This window comes from Abramis brama, assembly GCF_963993115.1.
Source record: "Abramis brama genome assembly, chromosome: 16".
Taxonomy (NCBI): domain Eukaryota; kingdom Metazoa; phylum Chordata; class Actinopteri; order Cypriniformes; family Leuciscidae; genus Abramis; species Abramis brama.
In genome coordinates, this window is record NC_139978.1 from 19,623,948 (window position 1) to 19,642,209 (window position 18,262).

The 18,262-nt window shown below is 35.5% G+C and overlaps 1 protein-coding gene across 2 annotated transcripts in view; it reads left to right on the forward strand.

Annotated features, from left to right (window-relative positions):
* The window catches only part of ipo11 (importin 11), a 163,766-nt gene that overhangs the window by 133,520 nt on the left and 11,984 nt on the right, over positions 1-18,262 (forward strand). For both annotated transcript variants that reach the window (XM_084138669.1, XM_084138670.1), the window contains exons 28-29: positions 1,510-1,605; positions 3,126-3,210. In XM_084138669.1, coding sequence (XP_083994795.1) covers positions 1,510-1,605; positions 3,126-3,210 — 181 coding nt within the window. The remainder of the gene's footprint in view (positions 1-1,509; positions 1,606-3,125; positions 3,211-18,262) is intronic.

Below are 18,262 nucleotides of genomic sequence, written 5' to 3' on the forward strand. Positions count from 1 at the left end.
ACTCACTCATATCTTACGATACCCATATGAATGGATTTATTCCATGGAATGCAAAAGGAGATGTTTAGTGCTGAATGTCAGAGCTCCTCTTTTACACAGTACATTGAAAGTGAAAGGTGACGACAGCTGTGAATAATGAATCAAATTTCTGTCAAGCACAAATCTATCATATGGCTTCTGAAGACTTGGAATATAGCGCACAAGTCGAATGATTCAAGGTTATTATTGTTAAATAAAACTTTAAAAAATTATAACTGTTGCCTTTGCAAGTAATTGAAATAAGTTGAATATCTAAAATTACTAATAAAATAAATAAAATAACAATGTTTAAAAATATTATAAAAATGATTATTACAAAAAATAAAATGAACATGAAAATGACAACTGAAAAATATAAAAATAAAAGCACATCCTAAAAATAACAAAAACTATAATAGTATATAAATAATATTAAAATTGCATTTGTTTGTGTTTTTATTTTTACTGGAGCTTTCACTGTATGGAAAAGAGCAGCTCAGGCGTTTGTCTAAACTTCTCCATTTCTGGTCCACAAAAGAAAGTCATGCAGTATGTGTTTGGAATGACATGATGAGGGTTGTAAATTATGACTGAATTTACATTTTTGGGTAAATTATTCCTTTTACATTCCTTCTCATGTGACTGTGAAAAGGCGAGATTGTCCTTCATAAAGTGCTAACAGTTGTTACATAACAGAAAGCATAAAGAACATCTGCATTAAAGGTTTAATAATCTAATGACATTCAACATTTATTGGCATGTTTAGATCCCTTGAGTGTAGTTTGGATTTTAACACTCAGCCAGACTGAGTATTTCTTCTTATATGATTGTTCCTTGCATAAAGGTTTTGTGAGTGCAAGCTATTTCCAGGCTGAAAAGGTTTTTTTTTTTTTTTTTTTTTTTCAGACTGAAAATCTCAATACCCATGGGCAAGGATGTCGAAAGTACCGGTGCTTTGCAACCAAGTCAATGCTAAAACTTAATAAAAAAAAATGTAACAATAGCAGTCTTTCTAAAGTTTAGCTAGGCGAGTATCAACTCCATACCCACGCGCTGTCAGACTGACAGGTGACTGCTTTTGAACGCTTACATGCGTATTTGCCTGCATGCAAAGGCATTTCTTGTTCGAAATGTCTGTCTTGGTGTGGCAATAATAAAGATAATGAAGTTTACTTAATTGAGAAATACTTGAAGGCTTTTGTTTTTATGCCATTTGTTTCTACAGTACATTTAACTAAATTAATGTTTTGAATACTGTGTTACTTTCTGTTGTGGTATCGAAACTGTTTTTGAGTATTGTGAAATTTCACTCCCTTTGGTTCTGACTACTAAAACTTCCACCGTGACATCCCTGCTCACAGGCTTGTGAAGACACCCTAAAACATCTTTCTGTCACAGTGGTGTCATTGCTCACAACATGGTTCTCTGAATGTTGGAACGCTGTGTTCGTTCTCTGAATAACGTTTTTTTTCCACTGCAATCATTTTTCAGCGTGATCCAGGACAAGTTCTGCGGGATCATTAACATCAGCGTGGAGGCGCTGCACGATGTTATGACGGAAGACCCTGAGACGGCTACCTTCAAAGAGTAAGTTTGATTCTCTCTTTTTGATGACACTTCTCCACAGAGGCATTTTGTCTGCCTAATGACCTGGAAAAATGGTGGACAAGGGCACACGCTGTCATGGCAGGGTTTCATGAAACAAATGCTCAACATTAAGAGAAGTGATCGTGATGTGTGTCACAATGTTTGTATTTGTTAGATTATTAATTATTAAAGCAGGTTACGTGTGTGTGTGTGTGTGTGTGTGTGTGTGTGTGTGCGTGTGTGTGTGTGTATATATTAGTGCTGTCAATCACTTGTTTAATGGCATCTTTTTATGAATGAAGGCTAGTATCACTGATACTTATACAGCTACTGATGTCTAACAGGTAGGAAATATAGAAATTGAATAAAGTTATCAAACAGTCTGCACTGCATAAATTACAAATTAAATATAGATGGTACCTTTGTTTTTTGATTAACTTTAATGACAGACAGCATTATTGGCTGCTGCCACTTTAAGACCTTGATTTTCTCACAACTCTTTCCATTCATTTAAGACTACTTTTATGAGGATACTTGACAAAATGGACATTTTGACATAATTGTGTTTTACTGTTTGTAAAGCGTGAAAGATAACTCTATACTTGCGTGCGCTTTTGTGTGTGTCTCACAGACAGGATATTCACAGACGTTTGAATGGTTTGAAAGCATTTGCATGAATAAGAGCGTGAACACTTATGTAACGCTAGCCAAAGGATGACACAAAAAACTGATGCTGCGTTAATTGCGTTAAATTGGGAAAAAATGATCGCACGCGTTAACGTTGACGGCACTAATAAATATACTGCATTGTGTTTCCTTCTGGAGCATCAGTGAATGTTTTAACCTTTTTTAATAGTTGTGTTTGAGTCCCTCAATTGTCCTCAGTTTGAAAAGATGTATCTCAAAATCATACAGTTACTGCTGGAAAGGGTTCAAATATACAAAAGATGCTGGAAAACTGAAGAATTTGCAGGATCTGGTCAGCTAACTGTTTCCCATTAAGTGCCACAACCCCTCTTTCATTGACTTGCACAGTTCAATTCTCACACCTTAATCATATTTATAACTCCTACCTTAATAAAACAAGCTGTATTACTATGAGTAATGATTACCTGGAAATGTAGATCTGTTTTCTGGCACACGTGCCATAGGTTGCCGACCCCTGGTATACAGTATGTTTGTTTTATGTATACGTTTGCGTTGTGTGTAAGCTGGTCATGAAATGTGAATGATGCTGTGAGGTTGCAAATATTTCATGACTTGGGACTTGGGAGGATGTGGTGCTATACCCTTATGTTCATCTCCTGAGGCATTTTATCATTTCCTCACACATACTTCAGTGAGGTGTCAAAAGAGTATTCATAAATGCAGTGAGAGATTACACAGCTGCTGGAAAATGGGGGAAAATGGCACATTTTAGAAATGTAAGAAAGTGAAAGTGTAACATGAATGTAATTTCTCTCCTTTGCACACACACACTTCACAATATTACTCTCTTTCTCCGGCTGCCTGTCCTCTAGCTGCATGCTGATGAGCCACTTTGAAGAGCCGAAGCTGACAGATGACGAAGAACCCCCAACAGAACAGGACAAGAGGAGGAAACAGGTGAGTTTCACCCCGGCTCAAAGGTCACAGATGTTACACTCGCCTATTGATGACAGATGTCACAGAGTGGCTGTTATCAGTTAAAGTGGGTGTTGATTGAAATAGTACATTAAAACTGATTGGACAAATAGAACCGGCTGCATTGCAGTTCACAAACAAAGAGGTGAAAAAGTGTTAATGTGTTGAGACATCTTAACTTCTCATGAACACGCTTGATGAACATCCAACTTATCCTAAGGATAAGGGTCTAAAGGTTCAATTTTCTCACGGTTCACTATATGCTTCTGTCCTGAGGTTATGGTCCTGGGGCCGGATTCACGAAAATCCTCTTCAGAAAGAAGTTAAGAAAATTCTTAAGATAAATTCTAAGAAGTTTCATAAGAATGTTGCTATGTGCAATTCTTGAAAAATTCTTCATAAGTTCTTCAATATTTCCTTCAGAACACCCACATTTCTTTCTTAATAAGAAAATGAAAGTCTTTCGTACGACAGGCTTGACGGGAGTTAATCACTCAGCGTCGTGTTTTTATATGCGCCATATCAAATTATTTTCGTTATTTTTAAAAAAAAATTTTAAGAGCCTGTTTTAGATGTAGTGGTCTTAACCATTCATTTACTGGTCTGTCTTGCGCTCGCTCTAGAGTGAATGCTTGCATCATGTATACGTGTAAATGATCGATTGGTGTCACTTTCGAGAACTCGTCCACATTCATGGTACTAGTAGTGTGTATTATATTCAGCTAGCAGTTATCTTGTAATGCATAATATTTGAAACAACCCAATAAATCCGTTAAACATCGTGAATTTGGGTATTTAAGACAGGTTAGGATGATTTTTAAGAACGTTTTTTTCGTATATGAATTCGAATATGAATACTTCTACTATGAATACAATTTTTTTTTTTTTTTAATAAAATATTATTGTCTTCTTTCTTAAGACAAAAAATAAGAAGAAATTGGCAGTTAAGAAGAATGTTTCATGAATCTGGCCCAGGTTCAATAAATACTTGTCAGTAAGTCATTTTTATGGATGCACCAGTTAGATTAATTGGAGGCCAATATCGTTAACCAATATTTTAACACCATACTCTGGAATTCAGTTTTTTTTTTCTGTACAGAGATACAATTTTTCAACATGATATTTGTTTGGTAGCACTTTACAGTAAGGTTCCATCAGTTAATGCATCACAGGATTCCTACTGTGCAGTTTGGAAAAGTATGGAATTTGATTTGAGTGATTTACAGGTCTGCACAAGTATGGAAAAATATTTGTTTGTTTTTTGTCTATTGCCTCTATTCAGTTTCCTAAAATATTAAAATAAGAATGAATGAATGAATGTGCGTGTGCCACTTAAACATGCAACAGATAAGGGAGCAAACGATCATCTAAATCAGACTTTGCTGATCGTGCAACATCAAACCACATTTACAGTATCTAACCGATGTGTCAGAGATGAATATACGAAGGTTTCTTCTCATCATTTAAACATGTTATCACTTGAAGAAAACCAATGAAAAAAACATAAACTAAAAATATTTAGGGATACCAAATATAATGCTGAAGAACCATTTATGTTAAATATGGTCTGAAAAATCTACAGAGGTTTGGAAATTTGAGTATAGAAAAAGTATAGAATTTTGAAATAGAAAATGTGTAGGACCCCTGCCATCAAATGACATCAACTAACAATCAGTAATACATTTATTACAGTAATGATTCATACTTGTTAGTTAATAGTTAATGTTGGCTTCCATTAAAGTCCATTAAATAATACTTGGACAACGTTTGATTTTAATAATGAATTAGTGAATGCTAAAATTAACATTTAAATAAGATTAATAAATGCTTTAGAAGTATTTTTAACTGTTAGTTAATGTTAACAAATGGAAAGTTAGAAATGAGATGAACCATGGTACAAAAGTGCCATATGGTGGGTGGCAAACTGTGTTGTTTTGCTTCTTTTTTATGGGAACTGTCTCACCCATAGTGTTTAGATAAAATCTATAATGAGAGAATAAAATGCCATTGCTGTGTTTTGGAGAGAATTGTGGTCTTTTCCTAATGTTATTTTTGTGTAACACCCACATGCTCATGTTTCAGCTGAGTGGGGCTCCTGATAGAAAATCTGCCAACAACAATAGCTTCCAAACAACAGTTGAAGTGTGAAGTGCAGTAGTTCAAGTTTTTTTTTTTTTTTTTTTTTTTTTCAAGTAGTTTGGTTTTAAGTGAGTCATTTCTCTTAATTGTCTGTATGATAAAACGGCTCTGGTGGTTTATGATACTTTCAGCCGCTTACTGGTTTGAAATGAAGCACATTTTTGAGCTTGCAAGTGGCAACCTTTTCTCACTGGTCTTATATGACGTTTTTTCTTTGTTTGAGAATGACGTGGGATGATCCTCAGTACCAGAGTACTCGAAAATGACAGCTGTGACTAATCAAAACACAACTCCGGGGGATTCATTTTTCTGTTTTTGATGGGATACAGCATAGTTTTTGACGATATTTTGCTTTTGCGGACTACAATTTGCATCAATACTGTACCCGGTGACATGAAGACAGAGGCCAAAGCGTTCATAGTGTTTACCCAGAGTGCTTTCTAGTGTTTCAAAACAGATAGTCAGAGTGCAACTGAATGAAACTGAACGCAGATGCTCATTTATTGTTTTTAGACAAAAACAAAAAAAACATGCCACAAGATGCAAAAAAAAAACAGTAAGATATGATGCAACAGCCAAAGGGGCCGTTCACATAGAACACATTTTGTTTGAGAATGTGAGATGCAGGGTAGTGTAAAAATGCTAACTTTATTTTAACTAGATTATTATTATTTTATTTTTTTTGCACTTTAGAACATGAAGCTAAAATAGGTAATTTTCTGTAGGTAAGACTGTTTTGACTGGTTTTTAAAAAAACGCACAAGAGCAAAACAAATACAGAAGAATTTTTTTTTTTTTTAAATAGATAACGTTCAATTATTTATGTATGCATACATATAAATATATATACATACCAATACATACATATACGTATACAACAACCAAACAAATAAATAACAATAATGATAATGATAATAGATGAAACGATGTAACCTTGCTTTCACTTGAAATGTGTCCCCACATTAAGTCCTTGAATGAGGATGATTGAGGGTATTGGATCTGGAAAGTCTTTGAAAGGTCCTTGAATTTGAAGTTAACCAATGTGTGGGAACCCTGCTTTTAGTAGATGGCACACAGCTATTTGTGTAAAATGATGCTATTGGTCACTGCAATGTCCAGGAGGTGCTGGAAAATATTTGTGTACCACTTCCGTGTGTTACGGTGCAACAAGCATGTTGTGTACTGTACTCCCTACAGGAGTAGGTTGAGTCATTTTGAAGAGTTACGGTAACATGAATATAGCCTGTTTGGATGTGTCGGTGACTACACACCTGGTTTAATAGTGTTAACTTCTATATTATTTTTATTTATTTTATTGTTAACTTTATTTTAACTTGAGTGCCATGTCTTTAGAACTAGTTTATTTAGTGTCGTGCGTGAGATGCTGCAAAATATGCAACACGTGAGCGCAATGATTTAAAAGCTTCTGTCTTGCTCATGTTTAAATAGAAAAACAAGGGAAATACAGCGCAGTGGAATGCAGAAAAACGGCCCCTAAGACATCCATTGGCCAATAATTAAACAATTGCGCAGATGGACACCACCACCTCCGATTTGTCTGTCAAGTGCTCAAGTAGACAAAATGACCAAAATATTCCTCCATAATAAGCAGTCTCACGCCTACGTCCCCAAAAGACTGAAATGCTTCAAGTAGGAGGGATGAGATTGACATGTTATCAAAGTTGCATTAGTGGCATGATATAACCACTTAGACACCATGGAACTCAAATAAGTTACTTTTTTGTCCCATTTTGATGTATTTAGGCAAAAAAAAGTAGTACAAGTATTAGTTTTTAAGTACAATCAACTTTGATGTTTAAGTCATTTCAACTTAAATTACATTAAACTGATGCTTCACCAGTTATTTTGGTGAGTTAAACCAATGTAAAAAGATATGTTGAACTTATTGATCATATAACCTTTTTATCGGACACATACCTGGAACGCTTTGACACTGAAGTGGTATATTAAATTACGTTAGTGTTCCTGCAGAAAGTCATAGAGTGTTCAGAGGAAACTAATCGAGGGAATGGACACAGTGAGCAATCAGTCCGCACATAACAGGCAGTGGGGTGCCCAACAGACAGTAGATAAAGTCAAAGAGATGTATTACGCTACAAATCTACACTGACACAGGGAAGGTGTAAGTTCCCCCTGGTTAATGATGCACAAAATGGATTAAAAGGAAAAATGTACTTTTTTATCACTTTTCCCAGCATGAAGCAGGTTTAGATTTAAAAGGTTTTATTTCAAATCATCGCAGCCATTTAACCACCCAACTGTCATGATGTTACGGACAGGGTGATATTTGTGCAGTCAGTCCCGCACAAAATTGGTGCCAGCGGATTTAGACAGCGGGATAGTTCTGAAATGGGGGCGGCATTAACCTTGTTTAACCTTGTTTCCCAAACTGGTTAAACTGTCATTATGTTGCAACTGATGTGTAGTGTGCATCATTGCTATTATAAAAAGAAATGGAACTGAAATGGTTTCCCCTTGGTGTGTTTATAGGCATTCGGCCCTCTGGCATCTGTTGTAATTTATAATAAAGCTCTTTAGTTTTTGTATTTCATCCTGACTCAGTGAAAGTAAATATAGATTGTGTAATTAAGAAGATGGTTTTGCTTACACTCATTCATACTGACAAGTAGCGTCCAAGACGTCATATGGCATCTCAGGGCTATTTATTTGAAGTGGATTAGTCTTTTTTTTTTTTTTATGATGTGAACAGGATAGGTTAAATATGCTTAATCTTTTACTGTTGATGCTGCCTCTTACATTAGTGTCTCTGTCATAGTCAAACTCAATACTAAAGCTCATCCCTGCCTTCTTTTTTCTTGTCAGTGCCTGCCTTCTCTCATTATTTGTTTGTATGCTTCAGGGTTTGAAGGTCAATCAAAACAAGAATACCGAATTAAAACCGTTTGCTTTCCGGGATGCGATATTGTATAACCCGGATCCATCTATTTAGTAAGCACATTTCCCTCTTTTTTATTACCCGTGAATCCCAGGGTGTGCCAGTCAGCCTGTTAAATGTCTTTTTTATTTAATGCTGCTCTGAGCGAAACGCTCCTAATTTCACACACTTTTAATTTTTCACTTTTCATTGACCTGTGGTGGTGGGGTTGAAAAAATGTGATTGTTTTAAATTATTGGCTCTTGATATCGTCTGCATTCAAATGTGTTATGGCCTTGTTTAGACTTGCTGCAGAAGCCTACACTGCCATTTGGGGTCGGTAAGATTTTTGAAATGTTTTTTAAATGAAAGAAGTGCTTACCTAAGGGGCCATTCACACAGAACGCGTTTTTCCATTCCACTACACTTTTTTCCAGATGTTTTTTGATGTAAACATACTAGACGGACGTCTTTAACCGTTGCCCTCGCTTCTTGCACCTTTTGCAGCATCTCGCGCATGACTCGGCGTTCTAAAAATGCAGCGCTCATGTTAAAATCATTTTTAAAAGACCTGTCACGAGACCTTGTAGTTTTTCCCCAAGCAGCATATATTCTCTGGCTCTGTAGGCATCATTGTCCGACTCCGGATCGAACATATAAGGCTGAACATCGCTACTGACAGTTTCTGACCTTTTAAGTGTGAGATTGTCCTTTTATGTTGTTGCATGGGCTCTTGAAGCTCCGCCCTCTTCTTGAAAAGGGTCCGGGAGCACCAGCTCATTTGCATTTAAAGGGACATACACAAAAACTGTGTTTGTTTGCTCACCCCCAAAAAGTGGCAATTTTAACATGCTATAAAAATGATCTGTGGGGTATTTTGAGCTAAAACTTCACATACACACTCTGGGGACATCAGAGACTTATTTTACATCTTGTAAAAAGGGGCAATCCAATGTCCCCTTTAAAGCTGGATTTGTTTGAACAGTAAAATTGTACAATATTATTAGAATTAAAAAATATATATTATGTAATTTATTCCTGTGATGGCAAATCTGGATTTTCAGCTCCAGTAAGATTACTCCAGTCTTCAGTGTCACATGATCCTTCAGAAATCATTCTAATATGCTGATTTGATGCACAATAAACATTTCTTATTATCAATGTTGTTGCTGCTTAATATTTTTGTTGTAACCGTGATACAATTATTTTTTCATGATACATTGATGAATAGAAAGTTCAAAAGAACATCTAAAAGAAATCTTTTATAGCATTATAAATGTTTTTAGGGCACAATATAAGGCATTCTTGCTGAATAAAAGTACTAACTGATCCCAAACTAAATGGCAAAATATCTTTTCCCCCAATGATTCTAACTTATTATCCAGTGGAAATAACTTATTATTGAGAGGAATTAACCTGTGACAGGGTTTTTTATTAAAAAATTTTTTATTAAGTTTACTTTGTTGAAATTACTAACACTTGTAGCACGACATTCAAATATTTTATAGCCTAGTTTGAACCTTTAGTGTAACTTTTTTTTTTTCTCCAGATCATTAATGTTAACATATTAGATGGTTGCATTAGCATATTATTATTAAGGGAATCAAAACTAAATTAGAACTCAAAATTGTGTTAGACAATCATCAGTAATGTATTCAGCTCAAGATTTCAGGGTTTTTTGCAAATCACATAAAAATACAATGATTATGAAATAATGACAGCTTTCTTCAGTCTGCCTATGAAAACTTTAAAGCCGTCCCTCATGCCGTTAGTCTAATTATATTATTATGTGATTGTTATCATAGCATAATAGTAATATGCTAATTTGGACTGGACAGCAAGGGAGAGGAAAATGGCACATGGGAGAAAAAGACATTCACACTGCTTTGGCACAATAAAGAATAATGTTTATAGTAGACATTTTGTCTTTTATATATGTTGCTTTTTAATGGACCTAATGACTGTTTTGGTGGGTATCAGAGTTCTCTTATAAGACCCTTGTTAAATTACTTGAAACTTTTGTCATTTGTTTACATACCCTTGTGTCATTCCAAAACCATATATGCTACGATTGTTTTCTGTGGAATACCAAATGAAAAACTTTTGGTTGTAGTTCTAGTCTTTTAAATACATAAACCAAATAAGTTGGTTTCCAATCAACATTCATTGTGGCTGTAACTTTATTTGGATGGTTTTGTTTGTCACCGTTCTGTATTTTCTGTAGCTCCATGCAACCATTTTAAAGGTCTTTGACCTTTTCCACACCTAAATGAAGAGCTCTCAGCATGTCTCAGACAGCTTAACCTTCAGTTTGTTGATTGGACCATACTGAGAACCCTCTCAAGCATTCTATACTCTCTTCTGTTTTCCGTGGCTACGCATTAGCGGCGCTAGCATAACAGCACTCTGTCCTCTAGAGCTGCCTCTTAGGATCGAGCAGTACTTCTCTTTCCTCAAGTGACTGAGAGGATTGCGTCAGTGGTGCTTTGAATCAAATTGATAAGTGGTGTCGGACACATTTTTGCTTCATTTATTGGAAGCATCATGCAAGGCTGATGTCTTTCTTGTGTTTCTCACATTTAGAGGGTGTGTTTAATTCATTGGTGACAGACGGAGTCTCTGGTATCCAGTAAGCAGCTCTCAGCAGAGTGTTACCACTAGAGTCACGATTGACTCTTAATCTCAAATTGCCCCATGGGAAGCTTTCCTACAATTAGCAAATAAGCATTAGCTTATGCATATGCCATGTTGTTAGTCACATGATCTACCAGCGTCAGTTGCGTCGCTTCACTGCCATTCATAAATCCTCACCCGTGGCCTCATGGTGTCCATCGAATGCGCACTTCAGAATCTAGGCGGAAGTAATAGATCATCCAGGGATTTTTCACCTACTGTTTTTGCCTCGCTGTCTAAACCCCGGCTAAAGTCGCAGAATCTAATAATGAGATTAAGAGCGTCAAAGTAGTCATAGCCATAAAAATTACGAAAACAGCTCATTTGTGTTTATTGTTCTAAAAAATGATAGATTATACCAATGGTTTTGAGATGCAGTACTGACATTTTCATTTATAACATGATAAATACTGAAATTAATTATTTTATTGAGACTACGTTTTATTATTTTGTGCAAAAAAATACCAGAAATTGGCTTCCTAAACATTGATTTCAGTTGTGTCTGGGTTTACTTGAGCTATATATATATATATATATATATATATATATATATATATATATATATATGTGTATCCTCCCCATTCGTTTCAATGTTTCACGCTTTTTGGACATGCACATCATAATAAATAGACTTGTTTTACAAAACTTTAAACATTTTCCTGTAAATGTGTCATATATCACTGAAAATGGGAGAATCTCAGCTTTAAAATGGTATATGGCACATAGTCAGGATAATTCTGGTTAAAATGTGTTGCAGATTTAAAAATAAGCTTGCTTTTACATTGGAATTTCTCAAAAACATGAGTTCAGCAAATATTTTACATGGTCTTACTCAGTCAATATTAAAGATATCAAGGTTATATTTTCACAGAATGTTCTTTACATTATGTAGGATGATTTTATGTAGAAAACAGTGAATCACAAAAAATATTTATTTTAGCTGGGTTTTCCCAGTTATTTAATTTTGGGCACAGAACAGAAATAGAGGGTTGAGATAAGGGAGATGTTTAAAATGTGCTCTGTTTGTGTGCCTCCAGGAACAGAGTTGGGGAACACTGTGCTAAATGGCTTATGGGGGAGAATGGGGAAAGTGAATCTAGCAAACAGTTTTAGCGAATAATTAAAACTAAATTAAAACTAATTAATACATTTAAATATTTTTTTTTAGAAAGTTGTCAACTCAATCTAGCTGAGAGTGCATAATGTTTGTCATGACAATCAATTTATATATATATATATATATATATATATATATATATATATATATATATATATATATATATATATATATATATATTTTTTTTTTTTTTATGTATTTTTACATGTAGTTTCTTATTTCTAAGGTCCTGTGTTATAGATTTTTTTTCATTCATATTTTTTTATCTTATTTGAAATATTTTTTAGATTTTTTAAGTTCTGTGTTATAGATGCTTCTAATTTCAGCAGACATGCTGAAATATAATTAGGCTTAATAGCTTTACAATTTAAGTTAAAATTGGCACCGCTTGCCCCACGATCACGTACCTAATTGATAAACAATTAGTTCTATCCACTTTTTCTTTCAGTTTAAGTAATTATTTTCAGTCTGTAATCTCTTTTTCTGTAGTAGCAGAGTTTTTTGTTATGCTGCTGCCGTGCCAAAAATGCTAATTTTGACCTTTCGTAATCTCCTGCTTCAGGGGTATATTTAGTCTCGAGAAATTTCAAATAACGGTGTTAAATGTTGAATGTTAACTTCATCTAGACCTTTGAAATGGCCTGATTAGCTTTTTCCTTCTGTAAAGCACAGTCGTGGGGATATGAAATATAATCCAGATTATATTTTATGATATACTGAGTTCATTTTGACAGTGAATCTCTTCGGAGAAGTGATATCAATTTCTAAAGTGTGAAGAGAGAAGCATCTATCTTTTGTAAGTTATTGATTTATTTTTGTTGTTTTCTTTGTTTTGGACAATTCGGTAGTATCATTTAGAAATGAGTGTTGCATATAAGATGTCAGACTTGAAGTTTCTCTCTTCTGATCGGACAGTTAAAGCAAAAGAGGATGGTATTTAATGTACTCTTGTTTTACAGTGTACAATATTGCTTTAATAGCCAGACTTCTGCTTAAACAGACAATTTGATTAGCAGTGGGATTAAAGCTAATCAATACAGGGATACAGTTTTATTGCACAATGGGTAAAATTGCTAATACTTTGTCATTCATCTCTCAGTTGTCATGCAGGGTTAAACCACCAGGACAATTTGCAGTTTTTATTTTATTGAACCAGAATTGCAGTCTCCCATGTGATTTTAGCAGGGGCCGGATTTACGAAAATCTTAAGAAGCTAAATAAATTCTAAGACGTTTGTAAGACTGTTCCTAAGTGCATTTCTTAAAAAAATATATATTTTATTGTACATTAGGTTCCAGTCTAAGACTTGCTGATCAGCAGAAAAAACAGCTCAAAAACAGTCTTTTTGTGCTGACTGCAGATTACCATAATAATCATAAGCAAGCACACTATTTTTGTCGCAACTGGCTTGATGGGATTTCAGCACTCGTCATTGTGTTTTTAATGGGCAGTGAATTTTAAATATTTTTTAAAGGGCCTGTCTCAAGACTGAGTGTTTGTAGAGTTACTTTGCACTCTGTTTTTCTTGCATCTTCTTTACGTCATTGGTAAACATGATCGATCATTGTTTACATTGTCAATAATTGTTGTCAGAGTTCAAGAATCTTCAGAGTACTCATGCACATCCCTAGTAATAGTATTGTATTTTATGTAGCTACAGCTAGTGTTATGTTGTAATTCAATAAACCTCTTACACTATGTCCTAACCAGCCGCGATGCAACGGTGCGACACGTGATAACAGTTATATATAATCAAAGTTTTTGTCCCAACCAGACGTGACTGTTTTGAAATAGAAATTTCTGCAACATTGCTGCTGGAACAACATACAATGACAATGATAATCTCAGGTACTGTTATATTATAGCTATAATTCACCTCAGATCTTGAAAATATATTAAAGGAGTATTTAAGGTTCAAGCTCAATGTGAACAAGCACATGTATTCTATGACAAAGACAAAGAAGTTTTAGTCACTCACTCAGTACTGTATGTATTTTTTTTTAAATGTAATATTTATGAATTTGTTTATGTACTTATCCATATCATTGCGAGTACAGTGCAGTTCTTATCATTTTTTCTTAAAACTGCTCTAAAGTTATAAATATATTAAACAGCAGTTAAGAAATGGGCTTAAAAATCAGAAAGTTCACTCCAAACAGAGTCAGTATTTTAACGTTTCTGTTCTGTAACATTATCATTCTGAAAGTTGGTTTGATTGGAAAAAATACTGGTTAATATAATACACTTTAGACAAGAGCTTGAATAAACCCAATGGATCCTTACACTGTCTGCAAAACGTACATCTAGTCATAGCCAAATACATCAGTTATATACATTTAAAATAACACAAGATAGTGCGTCCACATACAGTGAGGAAAATAAGTATTTGAACACCCTGCTATTTTGCAAGTTCTCCCACTTAGAAATCATGGAGGGGTCTGAAATTGTCATCGTAGGTGCATGTCCACTGTGAGAGACATAATCTAAAAAAAAATATCCAGAAATCACAATGTATGATTTTTGAACTATTTATTTGTATGATACAGCTGCAAATAAATATTTGAACACCTGAGAAAATCAATGTTAATATCTGGTACATAGCCTTTGTTTGCAATTACAGAGGTCAAACGTTTCCTGTAGTTTTTCACCAGGTTTGCACACACTGCAGGAGGGATTTTGGCCCACTCCTCCACACAGATCTTCTCTAGATCAGTCAGGTTTCTGGGCTGTCGCTGAGAAACACGGAGTTTGAGCTCCCTCCAAAGATTCTCTTTTGGGTTTAGGTCTGGAGACTGGCTAGGCCACGCCAGAACCTTGATATGCTTCTTACAGAGCCACTCCTTGGTTATCCTGGCTGTGTGCTTCGGGTCATTGTCATGTTGGAAGACCCAGCCTCGACCCATCTTCAATGCTCTAACTGAGGGAAGGAGGTTGTTCCCCAAAATCTCGCAATACATGGCCCCGGTCATCCTCTCCTTAATACAGTGCAGTCGCCCTGTCCCATGTGCAGAAAAACACCCCCAAAGCATGATGCTACCACCCCCATGCTTCACAGTAGGGATGGTGTTCTTGGGATGGTACTCATCATTCTTCTTCCTCCAAACACGTTTAGTGGAATTATGACCAAAAAGTTCTATTTTGGTCTCATCTGACCACATGACTTTCTCCCATGACTCCTCTGGATCATCCAAATGGTCATTGGCAAACTTAAGACGGGCCTTGACATGTGCTGGTTTAAGCAGGGGAACCTTCCGTGCCATTCATGATTTCAAACCATGACGTCTTAGTGTATTACCAACAGTAACCTTGGAAACGGTGGTCCCAGCTCTTTTCAGGTCATTGACCAGCTCCTCCCGTGTAGTTCTGGGCTGATTTCTCACCTTTCTTAGGATCATTGAGACCCCACGAGGTGAGATCTTGCATGGAGCCCCAGTCCGAGGGAGATTGACAGTCATGTTTAGCTTCTTCCATTTTCTAATGATTGCTCCAACAGTGGACCTTTTTTCACCAAGCTGCTTGGCAATTTCCCTGTAGCCCTTTCCAGCCTTGTGGAGGTGTACAATTTTGTCTCTAGTGTCTTTGGACAGCTCTTTGGTCTTGGCCATGTTAGTAGTTGGATTCTTACTGATTGTATGGGGTGGACAGGTGTCTTTATGCAGCTAACAACCTCAAACAGGTGCATCTAATTTAGGATAATAAATGGAGTGGAGGTGGACATTTTAAAGGCAGACTAATAGGTCTTTGAGGGTCAGAATTCTAGCTGATAGACAGGTGTTCAAATACTTATTTGCAGCTGTATCATACAAATAAATAGTTAAAAAATCATATATTGTGATTTCTGGATTTTTTTTTTTTTAGATTATGTCTCTCACAGTGGACATGCACCTACGATGACAATTTCAGACCCCTCCATGATTTCCAAGTGGGAGAACTTGCAAAATAGCAGGGTGTTCAAATACTTATTTTCCTCACTGTAGCTACAATAAACTTCAATCATTAACTGAATAGTAGTGGTTCTAACCACACTAGTAATTAGCCTTTTTTTCTGGCTTCAAAATGCTCACCACGCTGTATATTACCTGCCATTCATTTTCACTTAAATAGTAATGCTTTTACATTTGATGACATATCCTTGGAAAAACTCCTGAGATCCAAAAGCTAATGCCAGTGCATTGTCATTGCGACTTACCTATGATGACTAGGCCGTAATATTTGAATTCATGATTGGTTTACTGCTAAATTAAAATTAATAAGAATTTTATTCATAAGAATGTTTTGTGAATCCATCCTCAATATTGTTGTCAGTTCAGCTTAAATGGCTAAAATTTATAACAGCCTCATGACCAAAAAAAAATTCAGCATAGCTGCAATTCAGCGTTTGTCATTGACCCCATGTTAAACATGGATACAACATTGTGAAAAGCAGTTTCCTCTCCAAAGGCTTTAAGAATACAGCAGCCTTTCACTTGGAGAATTCCCTTCATTATTAAATGATCCGGTGCTGTGACACGTCTGTCAGCGGGAGATATTAAAGTCACTGGCCCGAGTAGGGCCACCCGCTACTCCTTTCCCTTCTGTGTGACCCAACAGATTAAAGAAAAGCCATTGCTTGTCAAGAACACAGAGGAAAACAATGTCGCTCACAGAAAAGGATGATGGTTGATTCTGAATGACTGAATGCACAATTTGTATGGGAAAGCGCCGCTTACATTTAGTCCATGGCTTCTTTGAGTGACTTGATGAGGCTTAAAACTCTAATTAGAAATTCATGAAGCATGGCTCCATCTCTTTGATCCACTCCCTCATTACCAGCCCAGCAAAGTGGATGCAAAGCACACCATTAATATCATTTAGAGTCTATTTTAAGAGCCTGAGGAAGTGCAGAGTAAGCAAACGTGGGCTTAACCTTTCAGACAACTTTGTAAGGTAAGGCAGGATTTATTGGCAACTCGGGAAGTAAATTACAGCTGCCCCATCATCCCTGAAAATTTTGATCTACATAAACAGTGAGGTTGACCTTTCCTTTTGGAAAATGGATTTATGGATTGGCTTTTAATACCTTACAGTACTAGTCAGTACAGCTATAGTCAGTGGCCGCACAATTGGCTTTAAGGTTTAAACCAAAGGGCAGAGTGTCCTGATGTAGTTTTGTTTGTGCAATACTGATAATATTTTTTTGAATTAATTAATTAATTATTTCTTGTTAATAAGACAACGAAAAAATTTTAAGATCATGACTAAATTGTGAAGATGATTAGTTAAGAGTCCATCCTAAATATGAATATAATCTTTATTAATAAATATTAATTTATTGAAATAATATACATTTAGTAAAATATCAATGCATAAATATTAACATAGTTAACATATAGCATAATAAAAAAGCTATAAAAATATTTTTATGGCCAATTTATTTGGCTCATCATAATTTCGACTCCTGAAAGTCATGCTCTTGGGAAATGCCTTCTAAATTGCAGAAATTGCACTAGGAAATGACATGCAGACGAAGTTATGCATAATAAAAAGGTGTTGTAATCTCCATTTTGGTTATTTTTTGGAGGAGACAGAATGGGGATGAAAGTTTGTACATGAACAAATGGTAACTTGTTTTTCATAAACTGAACAAGTATTTGTAAATTATACAGGGGGGGGTGGGGGAATAAATCTATAAACTTGCGTGTGCAAAATCTGCAGCAGAGATTTTAATGCATGAGGTCCCAGGACCATTTGAATGAACATTGATTTGTATGTAGCGTATTAGAGACTGAGATTTTGAGATTGTGTTGGACACCAAATGGTTCTGCAGTGATTGTCTGATAGCTGAGATGTCTTTTCTTTTGTGGAGTAGACACTTGATGGCTATATGAGAGAGAGCCCATAATATGATTTTCTCTAATGGCTTTTCTTTTACAAATGTACATAAATTATTTTGTTTTTGTTGTTTTCCCTGAGACTGAAACTGTTGCTTATATGTTTCAAAATCTTCTTTATCTTCTGCACCCCCACAGCTTCATCAGTTCCCTTTCATGGACTCCAAACCAAAAATATCTTCCTATTAACACTCTTACTACTATTGCTACTACTATTATTAATCATTTGTTTTACAAACATTAAAAGGATGGTTCGGAGTAAAATCAACTTACAGTAGGGTCCTTTGCACCATGACATCGAGCCAAGGATGTAGTGTAACGAGTAATGTAGTGTAACTC